We start from the raw sequence: 23,969 nt of genomic DNA, 5'->3' as shown, positions 1-23,969 counted from the left end.
GACCAGCACCTCCATCCAGTGATTGAGAGTTTTGGTGCTGCCAATGTACATGCTCCCCTTCACCCTCAGGTCACACATGTATGCCAGCATGTGGACCATACCAGACCACAAGAGCTCCAGCCATTTCCTGATGGCCTTCTTTAGCTGCCTCACCAGTGCCTGCATGTCTGGTGACAGCAGCTTGCCTCCACCAGGAACATTGATCCCCTGGAACGTCTCCATTTAGTTCTCCAGTTCCCTCACTATGGCGATCACCTGGCTAAGGAGGGCATCACCAGCACTGAGGGTCTCAGTGGCCTCAAGGAAGGGCTTGGGGGACCACTAAGATCTGGGAAATGGTACCCCACTCAACTCTGTTAAGGGGCCGCTGATCCCACTCTCCCCAAGCAAAGCTAGCTCATGGATGGCCTTCTGTTGCTTCACGAGCCTCGTGAGCATCAGGTATGTGGAGTTCCACTGAGTCTCCACATCCTGCATGATTTTGTGCTGTGGGATACTCAGCTCTTCCTGTTTCTCCTGCAGCATCTTGCCCCCGTTGATGCTGTGGTGGAAGTAGCCCACTACCTTCCTGCATTTGGAAATGAGCTGGGTGGTAGTGATGGCACCATCACCAGCCTGTCCACGTCCAAGGCATCCCTGGCTATAAGGTGCAGCTTTTGTGCCACACAGTGGATGCCAACCAAGTTGGCATCACAGATGGCCTTGACCATATTGTCCCTGTTGTCGATGACCATGTACCCCTGGGTGAGCTTGCCCTGCCCAATGGGCCACCCCTGCACCATGTGGTTCGTGGCCACCATGATCTCCCTTGCCATGTAGGACTCATCCATCACCTTGGCTTGAAGGAGAGCTCGCCGACAGCCTGACTGGTCACACCAGTGCCTTGTGAGGGAGAGGTAGGTGTGATCTCTGCTCTGGCTGCTCCAGGTGTCTGAGGTGAAGTGTAAGGCTACCTGTGGCCCTACCTTGTGCAGCTCCTTCCTCAAGTACTACCTGCATTCCTCATAGAAGGAGGGCACCACCGTCCTGCTAAAGGGGGTGCATGTGGGCACTTGGTAGGTTGGGGCCATGAGAGCCACAAGCTGCCTGATACCCTGGCTGCTCAACTAAGGAGAAGGGCTGGCCATCCAGAACAAATATTTCCCCAGTGCTCTGGGTGACTTCGCTTGCCCTTGCACTGTGCCCCACTTTGTCTGCAGCTTTCTCTCACTGCTCCAGAATGACCTGCCTCTGCTTTGTGGGGATGGGGGCTTTGCAGCAAGTGGGGGACTTCCCTTTGGGCATGCTTCCACTGGTGCCAGGCTGAGGAGGAAGAAGGGCAAGGGGGGGTGATGCCTCCTCAGATGCAGCAGCATCACTGTGGTGATGAAGTGTTTCACCTCCTTGCCCTGGCTGATCTGCCTTCAGCAGTCCTGGCAAATAGCAAACCTGGGCTCATCTGCCACCTCAAAATGATCCCACACTACACTACTCCCCCGCTTCTGGGTTGAGGGTGGGGATCCTGCCTTATCCCCCTCCTCAGCAGGCAGAGGCACAACAACAGGAGCAGCTGACTCAGCTGAGCCACTTGCCTCCACAACCACCTTTGAGGTGCCTTCCTGACAAGGAGACTTGGGTCTAGCTTTGAGGAGTGTGGAGCACAAACTCAGATTCTCCCTAAGTTTCCACAATTTCTTTAGCTAGGGTGCTCAGGTGCCCTGGTTCCAGATCCAAGCTCCTCCTCTGGCAGTGGGAGGCTTATGCTGGGAGTTGAAATTGGGATGGCGGAGACTGTCATTCTGCTGCTGGTGCCTATTTCTGGAGTTAGGGGAGGCGGTGCAGGGACAATTACTGCTCCCACCTCCTTGCTTCTGCTGGCAGCAGATGACTTATGGCTGCCAGGAAAGAGGATGCATCTATGTGGGGGAGGGGGACTTGCAGCTCTAGTTCTCCCCCTACCCATTCTCCCTCTCCTGCCAAAAGACCTGGTACCTGCCTTTCCAGCACACTTCATATTAATCTTTCCTGTGCTGGAAAATGTGTGTGTGTGTGTAACTAACTAATAATATATGTAATTTTATTCTTCTCTGATGTTTGACTGTGTCTGACTGCTTTCTGTGTTGCTTTTACTGTTGTGTGTATAACTAAAATAATATCTCTTCTTCTATGACTGCCTGACTTCTGTGTTGTGTTAATTTGAATCTCTATCTGACTTCTTCTGTGTTGTCTTTAGTCTGTCTGCAACTATAACTAATACAACTATATATAATCTCTTCTTCTTTTACGAGTGTCTGACTTCTGCGTTGTAATAATAGCTGACTTTTTCTATGATGTATGTGTTTGAGTGTGTGTAATGTAGGTGCTCCCCTGCACAGCAACAGATCACACTGCCAGGGAAAACAGCTTTATTTTTTTAGTGTGTTGGAAAAAAAAACCCAACCAAGAACAATTATAAATTGAAAGAAATGGATTGGATAGGGATAAGTAGAGGGATTCTACTTAGTAAGCTATATCCAATCCTTTCCAAAAACAGAAAGTAGCAGGGGACTAACTAGGTAGGAAGCTACGCCAGTCCAGTACCTTTCAGATATTGTTGCTCAGGCAGAAACATCTCACAAAAAGCACAGAAAGACATTGGACAGAGGCCTATATGCTGTTTCTATGTTCCTCCCCCAGAGCACTGTGATTGGAAGGGGACTCAGGGGAAGATCACAGTCACTGCCAGCTAGAGATGTCAGTTTCCCCTCCCCTGCTCCCCCTTCCTCTTCTTAGTTTCTGTTCCCCTGAAAGACTGCCTTCTTAATGTCTGAACCATTTCTGAATCATTCAGAGCCTCCAAATTGATTCATAGGGTTTTTTTTTTTCCCAATTTGATTCAGATTTTGTGATTCAGCCTCCAAATCAGGCCGAATTTTCTCCAGATCGAATTGTGGACTGAAGCGTCACACACCCGTACTGTGCAGTAGTATCTGGCTACTGTGCAGTCAGTGACTCATATAGATGTGGCCACAGAAGCCTAACCAGTGTTTGTGAATTCCACTCTCAGAACTGGGCTCCTAGGATTTAGGTGCAGAAGTGCTTCTTGAGAGCCTCTGTGAACTTGACCTAAATTGCCTTTTGCTTACGGATATGTCCTCTGAAAACATCTTTCATAAAGATGTTCCCACTTTACATACTGTCATTCTAACTTTACATTCTGTATCCAGTTTTTTGCTCTCTAATCATAAACATTTCATTCAGGCCTATGATAGAACCTTAAGGTTATAGACCTTATCATCCCTTGAGATGCAAGTCTTTTCCAATAGTTAACAACGGGCAGGGTAGAAACAGTTTTGGAATAAGTCTATTAAGAATTTAGACAACTGATTTTATTTAAATACAACTGTGGCACTCATTTTGCATTAAACTTTATATTAAAGGAGGAACAAGAAGTTTAAAGTGAATTGACTTAAAAAACCTCTCAGATTTTTAATTAGAAAACATTTTAAAGTTGCTAATAATGAGGATGAGAAAGTACTTCCACAGGTTTTATCATCAAAGCACATAGCACAGGTGCTTATAACTTAGAAGTATTAACATTCTTGTTAGAGATGCAAGAGTGCTGTATTTAGCTCAAAGTGACATTTGCATTTTCCTTAGCATACTTTCCCTTTTCAGGGCTTTCATTCCACAGTAGTAAGTACCATATGATGATATGAAACACTAACATGTATATCTTCCCCTGCTTATGGCCTATTTGCCCAATACAAATGGGTGAATGCATCTCCTCTGGAACAGCATCAGAGACTCTCATTGAGAAGTTTTAACTTTACCTGGTAAGTTTTGCAGGCATCCCTTCCTGCAAGCATGCATCACTTTCACTGATGCCTTCCATTTTGGTTTAAAAGTTACCTCCTATGTTTCAAATCAGTCTGACACCTCTTCATTTTTATTGTTGAAAAATTATTTATATAGAAACCAAGGATCACGAAAATACAGAAAAAACCATGTTTATACCATAATTATTAACTCCTATGACATTTGAGGTGTTTATATTTGGCAGGTTAATGGAAGTCTCTGTAAAAATCAACAACACTTGGAAGTTCACTTTTGTTAGGAAAGAATCTTCCCTTTTTCCTTTTCATTTCCCCTGTTCCCAGTATGGACAGCTAGAATTTTATCTGCCTATCTTCTGATTTTGCAGGGTCTCACACTGAAGGCAAAGCTTATGCATTTGACACAACTATTTATTTTACAAGCTACAACCTGCTTTACACCATTAGTTTCTAATGGTAAGACAAGACAAATACTTTCAGGGAAATAAATAGTGCAGTAAGCACTGCATCTATGAAGACTGGAGATCAAACTGCTGCTTCTATGGCGAGGGGATATGAATTTGGCCATATCCCATGTTGGTCCCTTACAGACATTTACCATCATCACAGTATCTAATATGGCATCACTGACCATCACTGGAGACAAGGTATATATCTCATATTACTTTCTCAAACCAAATGCATACTATTTAGAAAAAAGCTGTCTACGGGCCTGGCAGAATCAGATGCATGGATCTACCAAGTACCCTTTCTTCATATTTTGACTGTTTTCTTCTGAGCATTGTTTCTGATCTGAATACCTGACCACTATCTTTGCCCAATAGATATTTCTCTTACTCAGAGTCATCTTTGACTTCAAGGCACTAGGGTATTGTGAAAATAAAAAGAATGCCTAATCCAGAATACTGAAGAGCTCTCTTCTATTTTTCTGCTCTTACTTCGATGTAAAAAACTTTTTAAAGATATTCTTTTCTTTCTCTGGCTTCTCTTTATTCCTTTTGAGCTCTGGATCCAATTGCATTGAGGTTGGATGACTCAATGAGCTCTTTTTCTTCATGATACGGTCTTCATGCTTGGATCCTGAAAGAGAAGTTGTGATGCATTATTTTTCTGTTGGGGAGGGGAACACCAGAATTCTGAGCAGGGGCTCAGCTTCTCACCCGGGTTCAATGAAACTGAGAAAACCAGTTTCATGGCATTACTTTTTAAGTCTAAACTCTCCTATGCCTTCCCATTGCTAATAGCTGGTGAAAATTAGGACGTATAAGCTTGAAGTTCAGAGGGCTGAGAACTTGTTTAACAGACAACAAGGGAAATTAATATAATATGTTAATCCTCTTAAGTCTGGGAAGCTTCTTCATGAGATATAGCCCACTGCTGAAACTAAACGGAGCAAAATTGTAGGCCTGTGCAAATAGGGAAGTATTCAATTTGGATTCGTCTGATTCAGAGGACAGTGATTCAATTTGGGGATTTGAATCACTGTCCCCATTTGATTCGGATGAATCAGCTTTGAAAGGTTCGGTGCCAATTCAGAGATTCAGTTGGGCAGCTTGTCCCAGCCCCAGCTCCAGCAACAATCCCTCCCCCTCCCCAATGCCCCTTCCCTCCCCACTTCCCCAACCCTAACAGGCTTACCAGCTGAAGGCAGCTGTCAGCTGCCTGTTTAATCTATGGCCAAATCTCTGAATCAGCTGAATCTTTTTCCGAAGTTTTTCCTAATTGATTTGGATGTTTCAAACAGATTCGGAGCATTTACTTGATCTCCCAATTTGATTCGGATTTGGTGATTTGGTTCCCGAATCAGGCCAAATCGCCTCTAAAATCAAATCAGCTACCGAAGATTTGCCCAGCCCTACAAAATTTCCGAAGGCAAAATTCAAGCCTGTGCCATTAGCTGAGGTAGCAGTACTTTTTACTTCTATTAACTATGCCAGAGAAGAGAAAGACTTCTCTGTGTAGCACTATCCGCTCTAAAGTGAATTGCATGCTTTTTAAGGCATTGATGCTGTACCACATAGCAGCTTTGCTGAAGCAATGACAAAATCATGACAAAATCATGACAAAATCAGTAATTTACACATTTGGCAAACTTTTCAGCTGTAGAAATTTAAGAACTGTGAGAAAAGTCAATGCTATAATGAGAAAAAGGGACCTAATACAGATAGTATGTTATTAGAGATGTCTATTCCAACTCTCATCCTTCAAATCCTAATATGTTTTCTAATTATTCCAGTTTTCCATTAGATTTTTGTGAATGTAGATTCAACCCTGTTTCTTAATTTTTTAAAGGGAGAGTGCAGACACCTGGATTGTATTCCTGAGCTTCTGCTCTTCCCCAGTTTTTACAATGATAGCCAATGATTGATTAATGATGGCTCAAGATACCACTAAATATGACTGGTGAGGCCAAAATTGGATATATGTAGTTATCAGGATAATCTGCTTTACAGAGTACTGGAACACCTATAATATAAAATAGGATTTTAATATGTAAAAATTAAAGACTGCAGAGACCCTGTAAATGTTGCTCATATTGATACATCCATGGATCTATCTGTAATTATTATATGGAGACCTCTGAGTAGGAGACATCTCCTTTCCTTGGGTCCATTTGTTATGTTAGTTTAAAATGTTCATTTTCATTTTAGTAAATGGGACTATATACTATGTATCCCTCTCATTTCAAGTCCTGGTAATCAACCCCTAAAAAATTATTTGCAGTTGGATGCAATTCATTCACAAATGCAGTCTGTTATCTGCCCTATGCAATTAGTACTATCAATTAACTTTGTTCTTTCCCCAGCTATATAAGCATCTTTTGTTTAACTCAGAGTTTCTGTTGGTCCTTTATTAGGGTAAGAAAGACCTCTGGAATAGTTGCAGGAGTGGGGAAGAGTGTTAGGTAGCACGGCCAGGGATAGAGTCACTGGGTTACAAACTATGGCACAGATAGGCAGTCTTTTCCAGCTGTGGCCTGGCATGACTCACCCTGGATCAAAGGCAGGTAGGTGGCTCTTGCCCCACTTGGGCATGGGGAGAGCACCTGCTGCTGGTGCTGGTCTGTGTTGAAGCATGGGGTGAGTGCCTGTTACTGAAGACCCCTGCCACTGAATACCAACAAAGCCCCACATCTGTAGGCCTGATCCAATGGATCTGGCCCATGGGTTGTAGGTTGCCAACCCCTGCTTTAAGAAATAATATGGGTAGATCCTCATTCATGTTCAGAGTGCAGAAGGACCCCGTAGCATTATATTAATGTTTCATCTGTCACCGAAGTGCAACCATCTTTCCTGAGGAAACACAGCAACCTTGAGCTAGGTGCCTAAGTGAAACCGTGATTCACAGCTGAATCTGAGGTGCCTAAGCTGCCTCTTCATGTGACTGTCTAAAATGAGGGTGGCCAAATTTTAGCACGTCACAAGGGACACGGGCAACCTCTGTGCATCTCATGCAGCATATCAGGCAGGAGACAGGCAGCACAGATAGGGCAGGAAGCAGAAAATAGAGTAGCAGACTAGGGGAAACAGATTGGAGTGGCACTCAGGGAAGGTTCAGGATAATTTGGGGCATGCTTGCCAAAAAATTTGGTGCCCACTGAGTTAAACCAGGTTGTCCAACTGGCATCCTGCAGGCCACATGCATTAGTTTGTAGCTCTTGGGCTCCAACGTAGCCCCACTCTCCCCCATTGCTTCGGCTGCAGTAGCAGCTGGGGGCTCTGGGCTCTCTCTCCCTTCTTCGGCTTCTGCTCCCGCACAGCAGGCTTTTTCATGGGACAGAGTGGCATGGAAAAACCTGCAGTGATGGGGGAGCCTGGACAGTCTTGATCTGAATAACGCACAGTAATAAGACACAAAAGTTAAGTGTCACTTTATCTTTCTGTGCCTCATTTTCCCTTTTGTACCATAGAGATACTACCACCTTCTCCTCTCCATCCATTTATCCTTGTATTTCACAGGCTTAATAATCAGAAAAGTACAGCAGGAGTAAATAGAGAAAACCAGCAGATCTATAGTTTTTAAAAAAATGCAATAAGCAACTAAAATGTGTTTCTGGGAAGGGGATTAAATCAAAATGTACCAAGAAATTTCCAGAGAAAGTAAAAAAAAACAAAACAGTGTTGGATTGAGAGATAATGCAGAAGGAAATGGATGAGTACTGTGGTGCATGTCATTATACTTCTCCTATATTTTTAAGCATTGTTTTCTCAAGTTAAGGACTTTCTTTTGCATGCTCATGGAAGCAATTCTTTATTACCAGCATCTGTTGGATAATAGGTGGAGTTGGAGGTTTGCATTGTTATAAACCCTTGGGTATCTCTCTCCAGTTCTCTGTGAGTGTCTGTGGATGCTTTCTCTGGTTTGACTCTGAAGGAAGGATTTCTGTCAAAATATAGCAACACCAAAAACACTGATAAGTCAGGCATGAAATAAGTTGTTTCATTCAAGTATTCTGTAAGAAGTAAATCTTGCATCTAGTTCAACGTCAAAATAACTACTAGTTGGAGCCAGAGAAGAGAATAAAGAAATGTGCATTAACATGGACAGAACATAACACAGAACAGCAATAACTTTGCAGAATGCTACCCATCCCATTATGTTGGGTTTGATACTTTATTTCAAATTAAATTTCAGCAATAGTTCATTATCATCACTCATCATAGCAAACACACAAACAGATTTTGTGATTGGATGGGAAGCATCATCACCTGAGCAGTATCATATTACCAGGTTTGGAGTGTGCCCGTAGGAACGGTGGGCAGAGTTTAAATTTCAACAGCAGCCTCAAGAGCAGCATGGAGTCAGTGTAGCTTATACATAGTACTTAAGAAAGATTTGTACAGCCAGGACATTTGGTATATTCTGATACCTCTAGGCACATTTTTGTAATCCTCTGGTAAAATTCAGTGAAATCTCCCCAAATTACAGTTTGGCTGTTCTAATCCCATTAACAGGCATGAGTTTGTGAATCATCCCACAAAACACAGAGCTGGATGGGACAATCATCCTGGTCTTTTCTGGCTTCCACTCCATGACACAACAGAGAATTCTAGAATCTGATTTATTTCAGGGGTCTCTGGCTTATGGACCCTTTCAGAACCAAAGACCAGACCAGAGTTGTCCAATTGGTGGCTGGTGGGCTGCATGCAGACCATGAAGGGTCAAATCTGTGGCTCTGACCTTCTGTCTAGCCACTGCTCCCCTGATCACTCCTTCTGCAACTGGAGTCTACCAGCTTCTCCCTCCTCTAAGCTTTCCTGTGCCTGCTCTGGGGGACAGGGCAGGGATACGATGGTGCAGTTTGAGTGTCAGGGGAGTCTGCAGGTGGAGAGCTGAGGGGGATCATGCATTTGGTGCAGTGGAGGAGAGGAGCCATCAGGGGTGACTGATGCCTCCCGAGTTGGGGAGAGGGGGCACAATCTGTAGGTGGGCCAAAAGCTTCATATCCACTCCTATACTTCTGTGCCATGGCTTACTGCCCCCCCCCCGCCACAATGCTGCCAGCCCATGCGGCAAAAAAACTGCCTCAGCTTGAGTGCTGCTGAGTTGGGGTCAAGCTCAGGGGGGACACGTGGCCCCCCTGCCAGTCACCTGTGGGAGCCACACATGTTCAGAGTACAGCAGGGAAGGGCTCATGGCTTGTGCTAGTTCAGCTCTTGCTGAAAGCCACACACTCGGTGGGCAGCACCAACAGCTTCGAAGTTGGACAGACCTGGACTAGACAAGTAGGGGTTATGTTTTCACCTCATAACTTGTAGGTAGGGACCTACTGAATTCATGCCAGAAGTGGGGTGTGCCGTAGCCCCTTTAATCTTGCAGGTTCGCCCCATGAGCTCTCCTCCCCCATTGGTGGAGAGGCCCCATGTGTGGCTAGCTCCTGATCAGTAGGGAGGCGAAAAATGTGGGTTTAAATATGGCACCGTTTCTGCCTCCTTCTATTGATTGGCTGAGGGGTCCCAGATGGCCCTGCTGTTTGCTGCTGACTGGCGGGGAGGCAAAAACAGCTCTATGTTTAAAACTGCAGTTTTAGCTTCCCCGATGATTAGGAGGGAGCAGCTGGGGGGGGAGCAAGGGGCGAGGTGTGTGGCTGGGAGCATGTATGATTAAAGAAGCCACTGCACACTCTACTTCCACTATGAATTCGATAGGACCCTATTTTTAGGATTTCTAAGCACTTCACATGAAGAAGAAATGCCCTTACATCATGGACCAAATTTTATAGCAAGAACATTGATAGGATGTGCCAGTTCTACTCCAGGATTCTCAGATTCACCCTTGAGTATAGGAAGTAGCCACTGTGATCTCAGTTTTAGTCTTATGGGTAATGAGCTATGACTGAATGACCTTGTTAAGTCCACAGGTTGAAAATTGGCCTCAGTATGTCATCATTGTCCAAAATGAACTGAAACTGGGAAGATACTGCACAGAACAGCTCTTGATGCTGCACTGCGTTGGAATGCTGAAAAAAGAGCTGAACTTTGTAATCCTTCTGGCATCATCTTGTAAGACAGACCATCTACGCATGCATGAAATTGGATCAGCCCCTTACCTGACCAGTAAGCCTGTACTTAATTTTTCAGCAGGAACTTCATCTGGAAAGACCCTGGGTTTTATTTCGGGCTCCGCTGTATTTGCAGTCACTTTAGCACCCTGGCTGTTGCTGTGACCTGTAGGGTCAAAGCAAATGCATGAAAACCTTCAGAGTGAGAAACAGAAGCAGGGTATGGCATGGCTAGGACCACTGCAGTTTTTTAAAACTAGGGTATCTCTGCATTTCTGCCCCCATTTTGTTCTGCAAGTGCTTACAGAAGTTTCCACAATTGGGACTGAACCATACACAAAGTGGACAATCAAGAGCTAAAACCTCTGTCTATAAAAAGTATGGAAAAATGTAAGAAGCCACAGAGCAACTTTTCTCAGGCCATAGGTGACGTGTAGGGGAAGCACAGGGGGGCACGTGCTCTCCCCGACAGCGAGCACTCCAGCTGCTAGGGGGGCATGGAGAGTGCTGGTGCCCCCCTGAAATCGGCTCTGCCGGCTGGAACTTTCACTGCTGCTGTGCTGCTGGACCCCCTCCTCCCGCCCCAGTTGCTGGCTGGTTGCTGGGGGACCCCCCCAGGACATGCCCTGCTGATGCCCCCCAGACTTGGGAGGCACCAGTCACTCATGCCTCAGGCAGTAGGATGCTAGCCACCTGATTGTAACCGGACTACAACTGGGAGACTGCTACTAAGTCATCCTGAAAACTTGACTACTATGTCACCATGGCTAGAGACAGACATTACACATAAACCAGTTTAAGCAATCAGAAACTGGTTTAAACCTATAACAGAACAGACATTCAGTGCACATAATCTAGTTTCAAAATGGCTGAAACCGGTTTGAGATGAACCTGGTTGAATGTAGTATCAGACTTAACTGACTGAGCTCAAACTGGTTTATGCAACATCTGTTCCAGATCCCCTCTACTTTAAGTTAAACCAGAGTCCTCAAGCATCCCAGCATGCTCTCTGGGCTAGATTGTGCTTTCTGCTCCAGAGCAGGGCTGGCCTTGTCCCCCTGCTCTCTAGCCTGAGCAGGGACAGGCTGTAGTGGAACAGCGACCTGCATGGCCCTGTTAAGGCAAGGTGGGAAGGGAGGGGGTTAATTCTTCCCGTCCTCCCCCCACACTACAGGGGCCGAGGCGTCAGGGGCCTGGGCAGCCCTCCAGAAATGCATGTCAACCCGGAACTCCGCAGAGGGACCACAACGGCGGCGAGGCCGGGCGGGAGTTCCAGGAGCCCGGGCACGATTCCAGCTTCGCCCCGGTGACCCGTGCGGAGGTGCCTAGGGGGACTTTTGGAGCCCAGGTCAACCCCAGGCAAGCGAATGGGGCCTTGCAGCCACCAGGTCAACCCCAGGCAAGCGAATGGGGCCTTGCAGCTACCAGGTCAACCCCAGGCAAGCGAATGGGGCCTGGCCCAGGTGGGGGGGGCACTCCTTGGAGGCTTAAGCCCCTGGCGGTTGTCCGGGTCCTGCGTCCGCACTCCTGGTGCTTAAGCCCCTGGCGGTTGTCCGGGTCCTGCGTCTGCACTCCCGGTGCTTAAGCCCCTGGCAGTTGTCAGGGTCTGCCTGTTTGTTGGGAAACAGAGAGGAGGGGGCTGTGGCGGTGGCCCCTGGGGCTGGTACAGCCTGGCTGCAAGGCAGAAGGGACGGAGGGAGGAATTAACCCTTCTCCCTGCCACCTTCACCTTAGCGGGGCTATGCTGAGGCTCTGTTCCATGTTGGAGGGGGGACTCTTCCCCCACCACCTTTCCCCAGGATGGTGGGGTGGAAGCAGGGAGGGCTCTGTGGAAACAACAAGTGAATCAATTCAGGCATTTTTGAATGTCTGCCCTTAGCCCAGGTGTCAAGCTGTAAAATGCCATGGCATATGCTGTTGTCTAGAGGAGTCAAATGAGACCTCAAACACATTTCAAGGAAAAGCAGCAAAATAGGGATTGCTTTTTATTTCATCATCCTTTAGAGCGCTTCTCCCCTTTCCCTTCCATCACTTGCTAAACAAGACAAAATGAATCAGGACCTACCCATATTATTCCTCAGGGCCTGTATCCAGTCATCCATCAGCTTTTGAGAAGGGGCTGAGAAGTAGAACTCTGAACCATCAATCAGCCTGTGAATAGTAAAGATACAAGGATGGCCATACACTTAGTTTCAGCTTTTACATTATTACTGTTGAGTGTGATAGGAATTGCAATACCTGCAATTCCTACACAGCCAGCACCCTTCATGTGCATCCCACAATATCTGTTTCTAGGCTAGACTTGTATTAGTATGGCTGTGAATACATGCAACACTAGAGAGTATCCATACAGGTTTTGCTATCACATCTATCCATGTGGTTTACCGTAAACTGAAGGTGTTGTTTTTCCTGATGTAGCCAGTCAACTTCTCACACTGGGCACCCTCAACACTGACACTCAAGATTGTGGTTATATTCTGAAGAAGAAAGCAATTATGAATGAATGTTTTAAGCATCCTTTCTTTTAGAATTGAATCTCATACCTGCAATGTGAATGTGAGTATATGCTGATACCGTCTCTCTCACTAATCTTAACACAAACTAGGCTGTAACCTACAAAAACTCATGCCTCTCTGAACAAGTTCAGGGGCACCACTTTGCCCTGCCATCTGACTAGTTCCCCTAGTAGCAAGAACTCTACAAGATGCACCTTTTATACATGATGAAGTACTCATACGTCATTGCATCTTAAAGGCACATATTAAACCCCCAAACATATTTCTCTATCTTAGTTAGAACCTATGCTTATTAGACAGTAAATTTTGATCAACTGATGTATGAAACATAAAAAACCCTTTCCTCAATCAACAGCAAAGACAACTGATTTGATTGTTTATGATTACTTTTAAAAATATTGACTATTTAGAATATGAAACAAATTTAAGGCAACTTTGAAGATTACCTGCAAGATCTAAGAAACAAATTACCTGAGCTGCTTGTTTTTCATTATTGTAGAAGTCAAGTGTTTTTCCGCGGAGTTTCACATAGCAGGATTTCCAAGATCTTGATGTTGGCTATGTGAATAAAGATCGTGACAATATAATTAATGGCTTTATCTGCAAATAGATTAGTATTATCTCTCCTATCTATGCAGTTTAAGCCCTGCCACCCTAGGCTGCACTCAGTCAATAGTCAAACAAAGCCGTCAGTTCTGAATTTCTCCACAGGGACAGTTGACTCTGACCCAGTCAAGTCCTTTAGCCATTTAGTCAGAAGTCAAGGAAAGGGGGCTGAACAGAAACCGAGTGCATTTGCTCTTACCAGTTTTCTTCCTGGAAGTAGCTGGTCTCTCTTTTCTAGTAACCCCTCCATGCTCCGGAGACTCATGGAAACCTGAAAAAAACAAAACAAAACAAAACAAAACAAAACACATACACACAAAGGCATTACTATTTGACTCTGAGGAAGTCTTCAAACGTATGTCAACAATTTCAGAAGCAACCAAAGAATTTGGAAACCTGTGAATCACAAACACAAATGTAGTTTATTACCCAAATGAAAATATTTTGCCCTATCCTGAACAATGTGATCATGAGATTGCCACTTAAGGTTTCTTTTCCAGTCTGCCCATTCCATTTCTTGGAGTATAAAAATAATGTAACAATATCATGTGTTTCTGTATGAATCCTAAAAATGAGGATTAATTCAACACCAGATAGAGTGAGAATTATCCAGAAGTTGCCTGACCCAAAATCTATGTAAGGATTTTGCTCTGGCATTCTAAGGCACACGAGAACACTAGAGAAATATAAACAGTTTTATGCATTTGGATGCCAACTTGCACACCTACAACTCAAAACCATTAATTAAATGGTCAAAGTATTTCATAACACTTTCTCAGTAAGTTCTTCTAATACATCTCCAGGACTTTTTATTATGTACTCATGGGGAACTAAGTCATTTATATTACTTTAAGAATGTAAGAAGTGCCATACTAGGTCAGGCCAATGGTGCACCTAGCCCAGCATCCTGACTCTGAGAGTGGCAGAAGCAGATGCTATAGAGGGAGAGCATTGAACCAGATACATCTTAAGTGATCTATCCCATATATGAAACCCACTCTGGCCTCCACCATTATTGGTTTAGAGATGCCAGAAGAAAAACTGCCAACCATTCTATACAATGGCTATTCATAGCTCTATCATCCATAAATTTATATAATCCCTTTATGAACCTGGTAACGCTATTTGCCTCCAGCATCACCTGTGGCAATGAGTTCCATAAGTTAAATATGCATTGCTTAAAATACTTCCCATATATTCACTTCTAATATTCCCTTCAATTCTTTTTTACTTATGTTCCATATCTTCCCTAGTTCCAGTTATCATAGATCATAAATTTTATAATAGAATTTAACTAGTTCAGGTACCTCTCTTAGTACTAATGATTTAGCATTGTCAATACCTCCCTTGTATGCAAATCCCTCTGTTGTTCATCTCAGTTGCCGTATTTTTATCTCTGCATTCTGTTAACCTATTTTTACATTTATAACAAGGCAATAAAACCAGTGGATAATATATTTTAAGTATAATGTAAACAGTGTTTTGTTATGGGTCTACAAAGTAATCCTGGAATTCGATACTATAGGTCTCTTAATACAACTAAAGCTAACGTTCTATCATTGTTTTCTTGATGCTGTTCCAAAAAAAGTCCTTTTTTGATATTATTTGGCAATATAAATTTATGTAACAGTCAGAAGTGGGTGTTGGACTATACAGATATTGACAATAGAGAAAAAAAGAAGCCGTATATTCTTCTTTTTCAGGGGTTCAGGTAATGATGCTTGTACAATCAAGGCTGCCCAATATCTTCCATGATAACCTATTTTAATTTACTTACAGCCTTTCCAATTTCCAATTGCTAATCTTTCCAATTGAAATTTTCCATATTGTGCTTATGCTTCAAACTCATTTTTTGGGGAAAAAGAAGCCAAACTGGTTGAACTGTGTTTCAGAATAATATATGTGGAAAAAACATATGGCTCTGTTAATGTTAAAAAAGACTGGCAAAAGGAGTCAGGAAAGAGACTTGGACTGGGAAAAGAAGCCTTGTGGGTGTGGGAAGAGTGAAAATATGAGTGGGATGAGGAACTAAATGAATGGAGTGGTAGGTAGGCTGGTTTTGGGAGACTGGGGTGAACATAAAACTCAGTGTATACTTGGAGGGGACTGGGGTGGTGACATAGAGAAGCAACCCTGTGACCTCTAGAACACACTCGCCTGAGAACCTTGAACACAAACCAGCATTCCCGAATCTCATAATTCTGCTGTCAGCAAATAGATCTACAACTCACTGGGAAAAGGTGTGCCGCATCTCAATAAAAAAAGAAGCATGGGATTATGTAATCAAAGTTATATACACAAGAGGGCTAAATAAAGCGTTCACAATCCAATTTTCCTCCACTTGGAAAATGCTGATTTGACAAAATCAGACTGCTCTTAAAGAACACCTTGGTTTTGTTAAAAAAAATTATGGGAATTAATTAAAATGTTTTGTTTTAAATTTCATTATCTCTTCTAAAATTGAAACAATAAGGTTCAGATAAAATATATGTCAGATGTTTTTTCTCATGAGATGTTGACTTTTTATCCTGTTTTGGAATTAAAGAAAAATGTCAACCTCAGAAATTCTCAGGAGATGGAAAGTCTTTTTTTTCTTTTCAACTAGCCACTCATCTGCCCTTTCTTATGTATGTATTTGACTTAGCAAACACACCACATTTATTTTTATATATAATACCACATAGAAATGTTTTTAATAGCAAAGGTTATTATTGGCTGCACAATTAATTCACTTCTTTTCATGTATCAGCTTCCTTCTAATCTTACACAAAGACCCTCAATACGTGTGTATACAAATCAAGTAATTGCAAGAAAACCTACAAGGTATATAAAGTATGAGATCACTGGACACGACATATTATTTGTGCAAGCGAATAAGAGATTTAGTGCATGCAATTTGTGTCTAGTTTTTGTATGCAAATACGTCTCCAGCAGACAAAGGTTTGGCTCTATGAGAGAATATCTGCATTTTTCATTCGAGACAGTCTTATTTTAATGTTATTTTTTTCAGTAAAGTCAGGCATGATATATGACAAGATACAAGACAAGATTTTCTAGGATATAAATTCAGCTGAAATCTTACTGGAAGAAATTTAACCTAAGAATCTCACCATAGGAATGAAATATCTTGCCAAGAATATGTAAATATACGAGGCAGAGCAACTGCTTCCTGGCCCTAGGGAAATAAGTTTTCATGAGCAATATGCTCATTTTAAAGGGAGGGAATAATACTTTATTGCCTGTTAGTAAACAGCAATTTCCATCAAAATGAACTATTTATAAAGGCTGCTTAAGCTTCTGGTACATATTGCTTCATACGTATATCTTTCCAGATAATTTAGCAAGTATGTAAAGAGCCATTTGCTGTTTCTTGCATATAGATCTGTGGGGGAGCTGTTGGAAACTTTGGGTATGTGGCTCATCTTTATAGTCTTTTCATATTTATTTTTGCCATATAATATGCATCTGGGTATTACACCCATGGAGTGGCTGTGTGGGTTCTGACAACAAAGGTGGCTCAGCAGCAGTGTAACACCACAGCTGGGCACCCAGGACAGCTGCCACACACAGAAGTAGTGGTGACTTCTGGTTGCCACCATTGCTGCTGGTGTGATTGTTTTGCTGATAGCTGCTTTTTTCCACTCTTCCCTCCACCGAAAGTTGCTGCCTGGGGCAACTGCCCAAGTCACCCCACCCAAGTTACACCACTGATGCTCAGAACTTACCGAGAAGTCATTCGCTGATCTCTCAAAGGAGAAACTGGACTGTGGTAAATTTGGAGACCTCTGGCCAGGACCAGGTGAAGTCATGGCTACCTTTGTTTCTAGGTCAAATAGGGGACTGTTTCCAACATGTTTTTTATGGTCTGATACGAGGTCAGTGAAACTGCTGATAGATTGCTTGGATATTGGAATGGAAGGTAAAAGAGAAGGCTTCTGAGAAACAGGGCTTCCTGAAGTCATAGCATGTGGACTCATTGGCTTTGGTGTAGAAGGAAAACTAGTCTCACTGGGCGTCCTCTCAACTTTCATCTCTCCGTTAGTACTGCTCACCATCAGTGGGACTTCTCCGTAACTGAATTTCTTAAATGTGTCTGGAGATGTTTGGACTGGAGAGAAAATAGTTTCCAGGGGGCTCCTCAAGGCAAGACTAGGAAAGGACTTGGATGGCAATGGTTGGGTGCTCTTTATCTCTATTAGTCTTGAGGATGGGAACTTTTTGTCTGAGGGCTTTCTTCTTAGAGAGGGGATCCGAATGAGTTTTCCCTTTTCCTTCTGCCCACTTTCCTCAGTGTCAGTCTGTTGGAGGAGCTTCATTTCCCTCTGCATGACAGAAAGATGACATTGTGTGAAATAATCTATGTACCTGTGTATGCGAACGCGTGCGCACACACACACATTTTATTTTTAATACAGGATCAGCTTTGGAAATGTATCTTTAATATCTTACTAAAAATTGCAGCAAATCTTTCATAAACAGGAGGGCAGTGGCATCAGTATCACCACTGAAATAGTTCATAGGAACCATAAACATTGAAGTCAGTGAGTCTCTGGTAAGAGATTATTAACTCTTGCTGAATAGTTAGACCCAGCATTTTTGATACAGAATTCCCATGTGGTACTACAGCGTGGCTTGGCTTCTTCAGCTTTGCTCCATAAACAATATTCATTTGGAACAGTTTTCACGAGATTCTCTAGATAAGAGGAGTCTGTTCCCTCATTTAGCAAATTCTGTCTCTTCTAATCTGAGCAGGAAAATGCAACAGCAGACATGAGCACACTAATTCTCAGCCCTTTGTGTGAAACTACACAAACTATGCTTTGTTGAATATCTTACACCATGGTGATTGCAAAAAATTGGGAGGAAAGTTCTTGGGGAAACAAATAGAAAACGTTTTGCTTAAAGCTCTGTAGCAAGGTTACTTCATATAGTGTCAGATCATACTGCTGTCCCATTTTCCCCTTAGCTATTTACTAGCTTCTGTCACTGTTAAGTTGCTGCAATTTTTATCCCTTCAGATAAGACTCCAAATCACCCCTTTCGCGGCAATCATGTCTCGTCATGCTCCCTTTAGTAGTGGTAGTCACTGGATTCTTTTGTAGCGTATCTGCATAGGAGGGACTCAAACTCATCATATCCTAGGGGTTTCCAGGACAAGGGACCCTAAAAAATTGAACTATCTGCTTCCCCTCTGCTCCCTCTCCCCATAGTCCTCCTTGCTGCTCTTGGCAGAGCTTCATCTTCCAAATCTGCCCATGCTGGAGTCTTCTCCAGTCTACCTGGCAACTTTTGATCCACAGTCTACTCCTGATTTTCCTAGCATGCCTATTTCCGGTCATTAGGCTGAGTCCCTAGCCTCCTTACAGGGGCAACTTTGTGACAAGCCCCTACATCATTTATAGTTTCGTCAACCTTCTTCACCTCACCTTTGTCTTCCTGTTCAGCTGGGCAAACTTCTCTTCTTGAGCTGCAAGCATCTTCTCAAAGTCTTGGTGTTTCTTCAGTAGCTCCTCAACTTCAGACACAGAACCCTAAGCCAAAAAAATCAACAATAGAGGCAGGAATCCAGTTAGATAAGTAAATGGAAGACTAAGGCTGAGATTTTCAGTCAACTACCCTACTTAGTCAAATAACTTCCTTTGAAGTTAATAGGAGCTAAGTGTCTACATACCCTGGTTGACCTTGAAAATTTCCTGTGCTTCTAAAAATATGATCCATGGTTCATGGCCTGAAAGAGGTACCTAAAGACATGGGATTTGTTGAAGATATTTCTCTCTCCACCATCAGTGCCTGTTAGCCATCAGCATCCATACTATAATCTATCTTAATGGCCACCATGGAAAATAGCATTGTTGGCCATAGAGGGGCATTACATTTGTAGCAGTACATATGTCCTTTGTAGTGCTACAAAATTGAGTGTACTTGCATTCAAGTTGTTTGTGGCACTACAAAGAAGGTGACTGTGGTGCCCCTTTCAAAACAGTACTTCTTTCAAAACGGAAGTTCTCAGGATGGCAATATATTGTAATACTGCATGTAGTGCTTCTACAGTTACAACTAGCACTACAGGGGTCTCTATAATGCCCAGTACCCTGCAGTGCTCTGTTCTCCCTTCTCCCTCCAAGGGCTCTGTGCTGGCGCAGCCAGCAGTGAGATGGCAGAGAACCCTGCTGGGACCCTACTACCCCCAACAACACTTCATCAGCCCATTCAGAAGTTGGCTGCTGGTCTGTTGGCCACAGTGGGTAAGCAGAGCAGGCAAGGGTGGTTCTTTTGCAGCTGCCACAGTCAGCAGAGGCCAGCACTTGCAGGGGCTAGTGAAATGGCAGTGGCCACCAATACAGGTCTCTGCTGCTGTGACAGCTGCACAGCTGTGTGGATCCACCAAATAGCTGATTGGTCACTGATCAACTGTTCAGTGAAGCAGGGAGGTATGGGAAGGGTTAGGTTTAGGGTGGAGCCAGGGTTCTAGCAAGGGTTAGGGTAAGAGATCAGTAGCTGATTGCTGACAGCTTCTCAGCAGGAGAGAGAGAGCAGTGATCTGGCTCCCCTGGGGATGAGGGACTGAGGAGTAGGTCCCTGTTCTTCCCTGACTTTGGAGAAGAATTTGTAGCACTTCAGCCATAAGGCTGGAATTCCTGTATGAACCCATAGTGCTATATTTTTGTAGTGCCTAAAAATGACTGCCAGTTCATACCTTTTCAGGGCTGGGTGATATTTTTCAAGCCTCTTTAGTAGCTTGATAAAACTGTAGTTGTTGCAACACTTTGTCCCTCTCTTCTCTATGGTATACTATTGACTTAGCAGCAGTACTACTATGACTGCAATATGGTATTGTTATTTTTCTGTGGTATTGTGGTGTCTGTATTGTAACCACTGGTATCTAAATTAAATATTTGAAGCACAGACAGAAGTGGTAATTTTTTATAATTTGGCCCCTGAAACTGCTCTTCAGCCATGACCTAACACAAGTATATAGCTTCAGAGTACTTGAAAAGGGCCCAATCCCACAACAATCTAAATCCTCATTACATGAGGGTTCAAATGAAGGTGCTCAGAAGTGGAGCACCTTCATTAACTTGTGTCTGCATGTGCTGGGAGAAGGGCTGGACTGACACAGCCCTGCCCTGCTCCTGTTGCTGTTTTCAGAGTGGAGGGATGGGAGTAGAGGGAACTCATTCTGTGGGTTGTCTAGCCGGCACTGGAAGGTGGTGCGGGTGGATCGGAGCTCTCTCAAAGTGAGGGGGTCCAATCCACACTCCCTTCCCTCACTCCAGTGCAGGCTGGAGAAACCCCAGAATGGATCTACCTCCTCTGCCTTTTGCCCCTCTTACCCCAAGAGAGCACAGGGGGCCAGTAGCGGGGGGTGGATTTAGGGGAAAAGGCTCCAGAGACATAGCATTTCTCCCTGACTTGACTTCAAATTGAAGCTTGATTCCCCACTCCCCCACCTAACATCTGTTGGGTCTAGAAGATCTGCCTAATTCATGGCACTTTCTATGAAGTGCCATGAGTTAGACTAGGGAGTTGCACATCTGTCTGCACCCTTGGATCGCAGTTTATGGGAAATCTTACCCCATCTCTGGGGGCTTTGTAATTCAGTGCATGACTATTGGTCCACCCTTGCAACCATTGTAACATGGTCATCGAAGAGAAAAGGCTGTTGCAGATGAAGTGAGAATAAGAAATTGTAGACGTAGCAACAAAAGCTACCTATTTAAAGTGCTCCTGTATCTAAAATTAATAGGGTGTGGGGAAACATCTTTTTTTCCTTCAAACCAGGTTTTTATCTTGATATGAAGTTTTAAGAATGTTCTTTTGGATATCTGATTAGTCTAAGAAATGAGTAAGAATTTTTTCCAGTCCTCCTTCCTACACTACTCCACAGGCTATTGCCCCTGGCCTAAGTTAACTCCTTTAAAAGGCGTAGCACTTGCCTTTCTGGAATCCCAAAGCTGCATTACTCAGCCATTAGTGTTTAGACTGTGATTAAGTTAATACAGAATCCCTGAGTAGGCAAAGAGGGAGGGTTGTCTGAGATGGAGCATACTCCAAGTTGTCTGCATATGCAAAAAGGTATTTTAATAGTGTTACACTGTTCCTACTCACCCCATAACTTGGATCTGAGAGAAAGCTCTCCTTGGCAGTCAGCCATGCTTCTGCTTGCTCTAGCTCTCTCCGTAGTAACTGGATCTCCCAGTTTTCCTCATATAGCTTTTTTCTCAGGTCCCAGCTCTCCCTTACCTTCTTCATCAGCTCTGACAGCTCTGACAATTTTTCTTCAATCTAGGAAAGCAACATTTGTAATAAAGGGAGAAAAAATCCAATTAGACTTTCATCTGACAGCCAAGTAACATGTAATCTGACCTTGTGACTCATAATGAGTCCTCGAATGAAGTTTGTGGTGCCAGTTTAATTTAGAAAGGAAGTTTGATTCCTCCTTTTGCCTGGCTGTTTTAATTTAGTCCACATGTCCATACCATATCTATGCACATATTCCACATACTGTATGAACAATATTCTGCTACTTATCTTTTCAAGACCACACTTAATTCCAAGAATAGTTTGTAATACTGAAGCAATAAGAATACAAACAAATCCAGCTGCCCACAGTCTGAGAATCCTGAATGTTTTAAGAGCAGTGGAAAATGGTTTAGTTTTCTCTACAGCAACAATGTGCAACAGTAATGGGATCTTTCACAAATTCTGAGAATGCTTTCAATCTTGTGATCTCTGGATCTACTTACAGTCTTAAGACAACCTTGGGGCCATTGTAAAGGTCAAAGTCTAAAGTTACACAGATAACAGGATCATAATATTTTTTCAAATTAGTTTCTCTCTCCTTTTTTCTTCATACAACTCTAGGTAAACTGCATGTTCTTGGACAAGTTTAAAGACCTCACTCCACTATGTATTTGTTCTGCTTTGCATTGCAGTGTATTTAAACAATGAGGTCTAAAGGATGTTTTTTGTATGAAATGTATTTCCCATGGTAGCATCATATACTTCTCTAGCATAGCAAAAACACAACAAATAACAACATTTAAATCTAGTTATTGTTGAAATAGTACAGGTAAGCTTCAGAATTAATTTTGGTGAAAATAGAAACAACTCTAAAAGGTGTTTCACTTGTCCTGGACAATTATTATTTTAATGTTGTTATTTTGAATGCTAAAGAACTTGGTCGTCCTCTCTGATTTCTCCTTCTTAAAGGAGAGGTGGTATGGAGGCTGACTACATGTGCATGTGTAAATATGTGAGAGGGGCTCTGAAGATTTACTGAATATTGTACCATGTGTCACACCTTTAGATATGGCACATGGTACAATATCTGGTGTGATCTTGGAGCGATGCTATTGGAACTATTGGTACTATTTGGAATCAAGGCACTGGCCCATTAAGCATGTCTTCTTAGCCAGTTCTGATTTTCAACCTGTTTTACCCATTATCAGCATACCTCCATTGACATGAAATGTCCATCCTTCACCAGGTTGTTCCCAGTCTGCTGCATTTCTTCATATTTTAGCCACTGCTTCTCTATTTCACGCTTGTATTCCTCGTGGCGCTTAATCAGGAGTTCAGCACCAAGAACTTCACTTGCCAGTTCCTCAGATATCACCAGTGCATACATCTCGTTGGCCCAGACCCTATAGAAATGGGTCAGAAGGAGGTATTGATCACTGACAATTCCTGATGGCACAAGTGGAATGATTCACACACACAGGCACACACAAACTCATATATTCACATCTGATATGGACACAGATATACAAACCCTTATTTTCATACAAAAGACAAATCTGTGTACTCACTGGTACATACTTACACACACTCCAGCTTGGTTTCATTTATATGTTCTTGGCTATGTTTCCAGCTTGGTTACATTTGTATGTTACACTCTTATGTTTTTATATACCTACAGCTCACACTACAGTGTGAAAGCACAGCCAGGTATATACCTGGCATCATGTATACACACGTGACAAATACTATACACATTTGAATGCTTAAAATAGGAACTCATACAAATACAGGCATTCAAGAGTAAATATTATACACATTCACGTGCTTTTCTACATACATTCATACTTAAGGTCAACATATTGCCAGGCACAAGAATACTTAAAACACATACAAGGCATGCATCTGTATAAACATAATTACACAAAAATTTAGGCAAAAGCCCCTGCATCTACAGGGTCAAAACCTCAATTAATGTAAGACAAGGTATCTCCACTGGAGTTTCAGTACAGCCAAGATCGTTTATATTAGCTGACATTCTGCCTTGTAGCTGCGTGAACATGCACATCTTTATATTATATTCACATATGAATATGCACATATGAATATGTGCATATATCTATAAAACAATTCAGACTATGTATTAGCAGCAACATGGGGTGGGCGAGAAAGGCACATGTCCTGGGCACTGTCTAAGGACAGGGGCACCAGCAAGCCAGGCAGAATTTGGGAAGGCCTTATGCTGCCATCACATACTTTACTTGTACTTGTCAGGTGCAGGAAGCAGCTGGCACAAGCAGCGTGTGTCAT

At 43.2% G+C, this 23,969-nt stretch overlaps 1 protein-coding gene across 1 annotated transcript in view; it reads right to left on the bottom strand.

The window, feature by feature from the left end:
• Positions 1 to 2,873: 2,873 nt before the first annotated feature.
• Positions 2,874 to 23,969, bottom strand: part of SPTBN5 (spectrin beta, non-erythrocytic 5) — a 157,470-nt gene continuing 136,374 nt past the window's right edge. Inside the window, exons 58-69 of the mRNA XM_090033359.1 lie at positions 22,876 to 23,065; positions 21,528 to 21,704; positions 18,845 to 18,949; positions 17,124 to 17,740; positions 13,618 to 13,669; positions 13,284 to 13,370; positions 12,682 to 12,773; positions 12,362 to 12,447; positions 10,345 to 10,462; positions 8,976 to 8,978; positions 8,053 to 8,177; positions 2,874 to 4,874 (exon numbers count right to left, since the gene is read on the bottom strand). Coding sequence (XP_089889485.1) covers positions 4,729 to 4,874; positions 8,053 to 8,177; positions 8,976 to 8,978; positions 10,345 to 10,462; positions 12,362 to 12,447; positions 12,682 to 12,773; positions 13,284 to 13,370; positions 13,618 to 13,669; positions 17,124 to 17,740; positions 18,845 to 18,949; positions 21,528 to 21,704; positions 22,876 to 23,065 — 1,798 coding nt within the window. The 3' untranslated portion in view covers positions 2,874 to 4,728. The remainder of the gene's footprint in view (positions 4,875 to 8,052; positions 8,178 to 8,975; positions 8,979 to 10,344; positions 10,463 to 12,361; positions 12,448 to 12,681; positions 12,774 to 13,283; positions 13,371 to 13,617; positions 13,670 to 17,123; positions 17,741 to 18,844; positions 18,950 to 21,527; positions 21,705 to 22,875; positions 23,066 to 23,969) is intronic.

Source organism: Crocodylus siamensis, chromosome 2 (assembly GCF_052110815.1).
Source record: "Crocodylus siamensis isolate JL-2025a chromosome 2, ASM5211081v1, whole genome shotgun sequence".
Classification (NCBI taxonomy): Eukaryota; Metazoa; Chordata; order Crocodylia; family Crocodylidae; genus Crocodylus; species Crocodylus siamensis.
The sequence above is the reverse complement of the archived record's forward strand: the minus strand, read 5'-3'. Positions and strand labels throughout refer to the sequence as shown.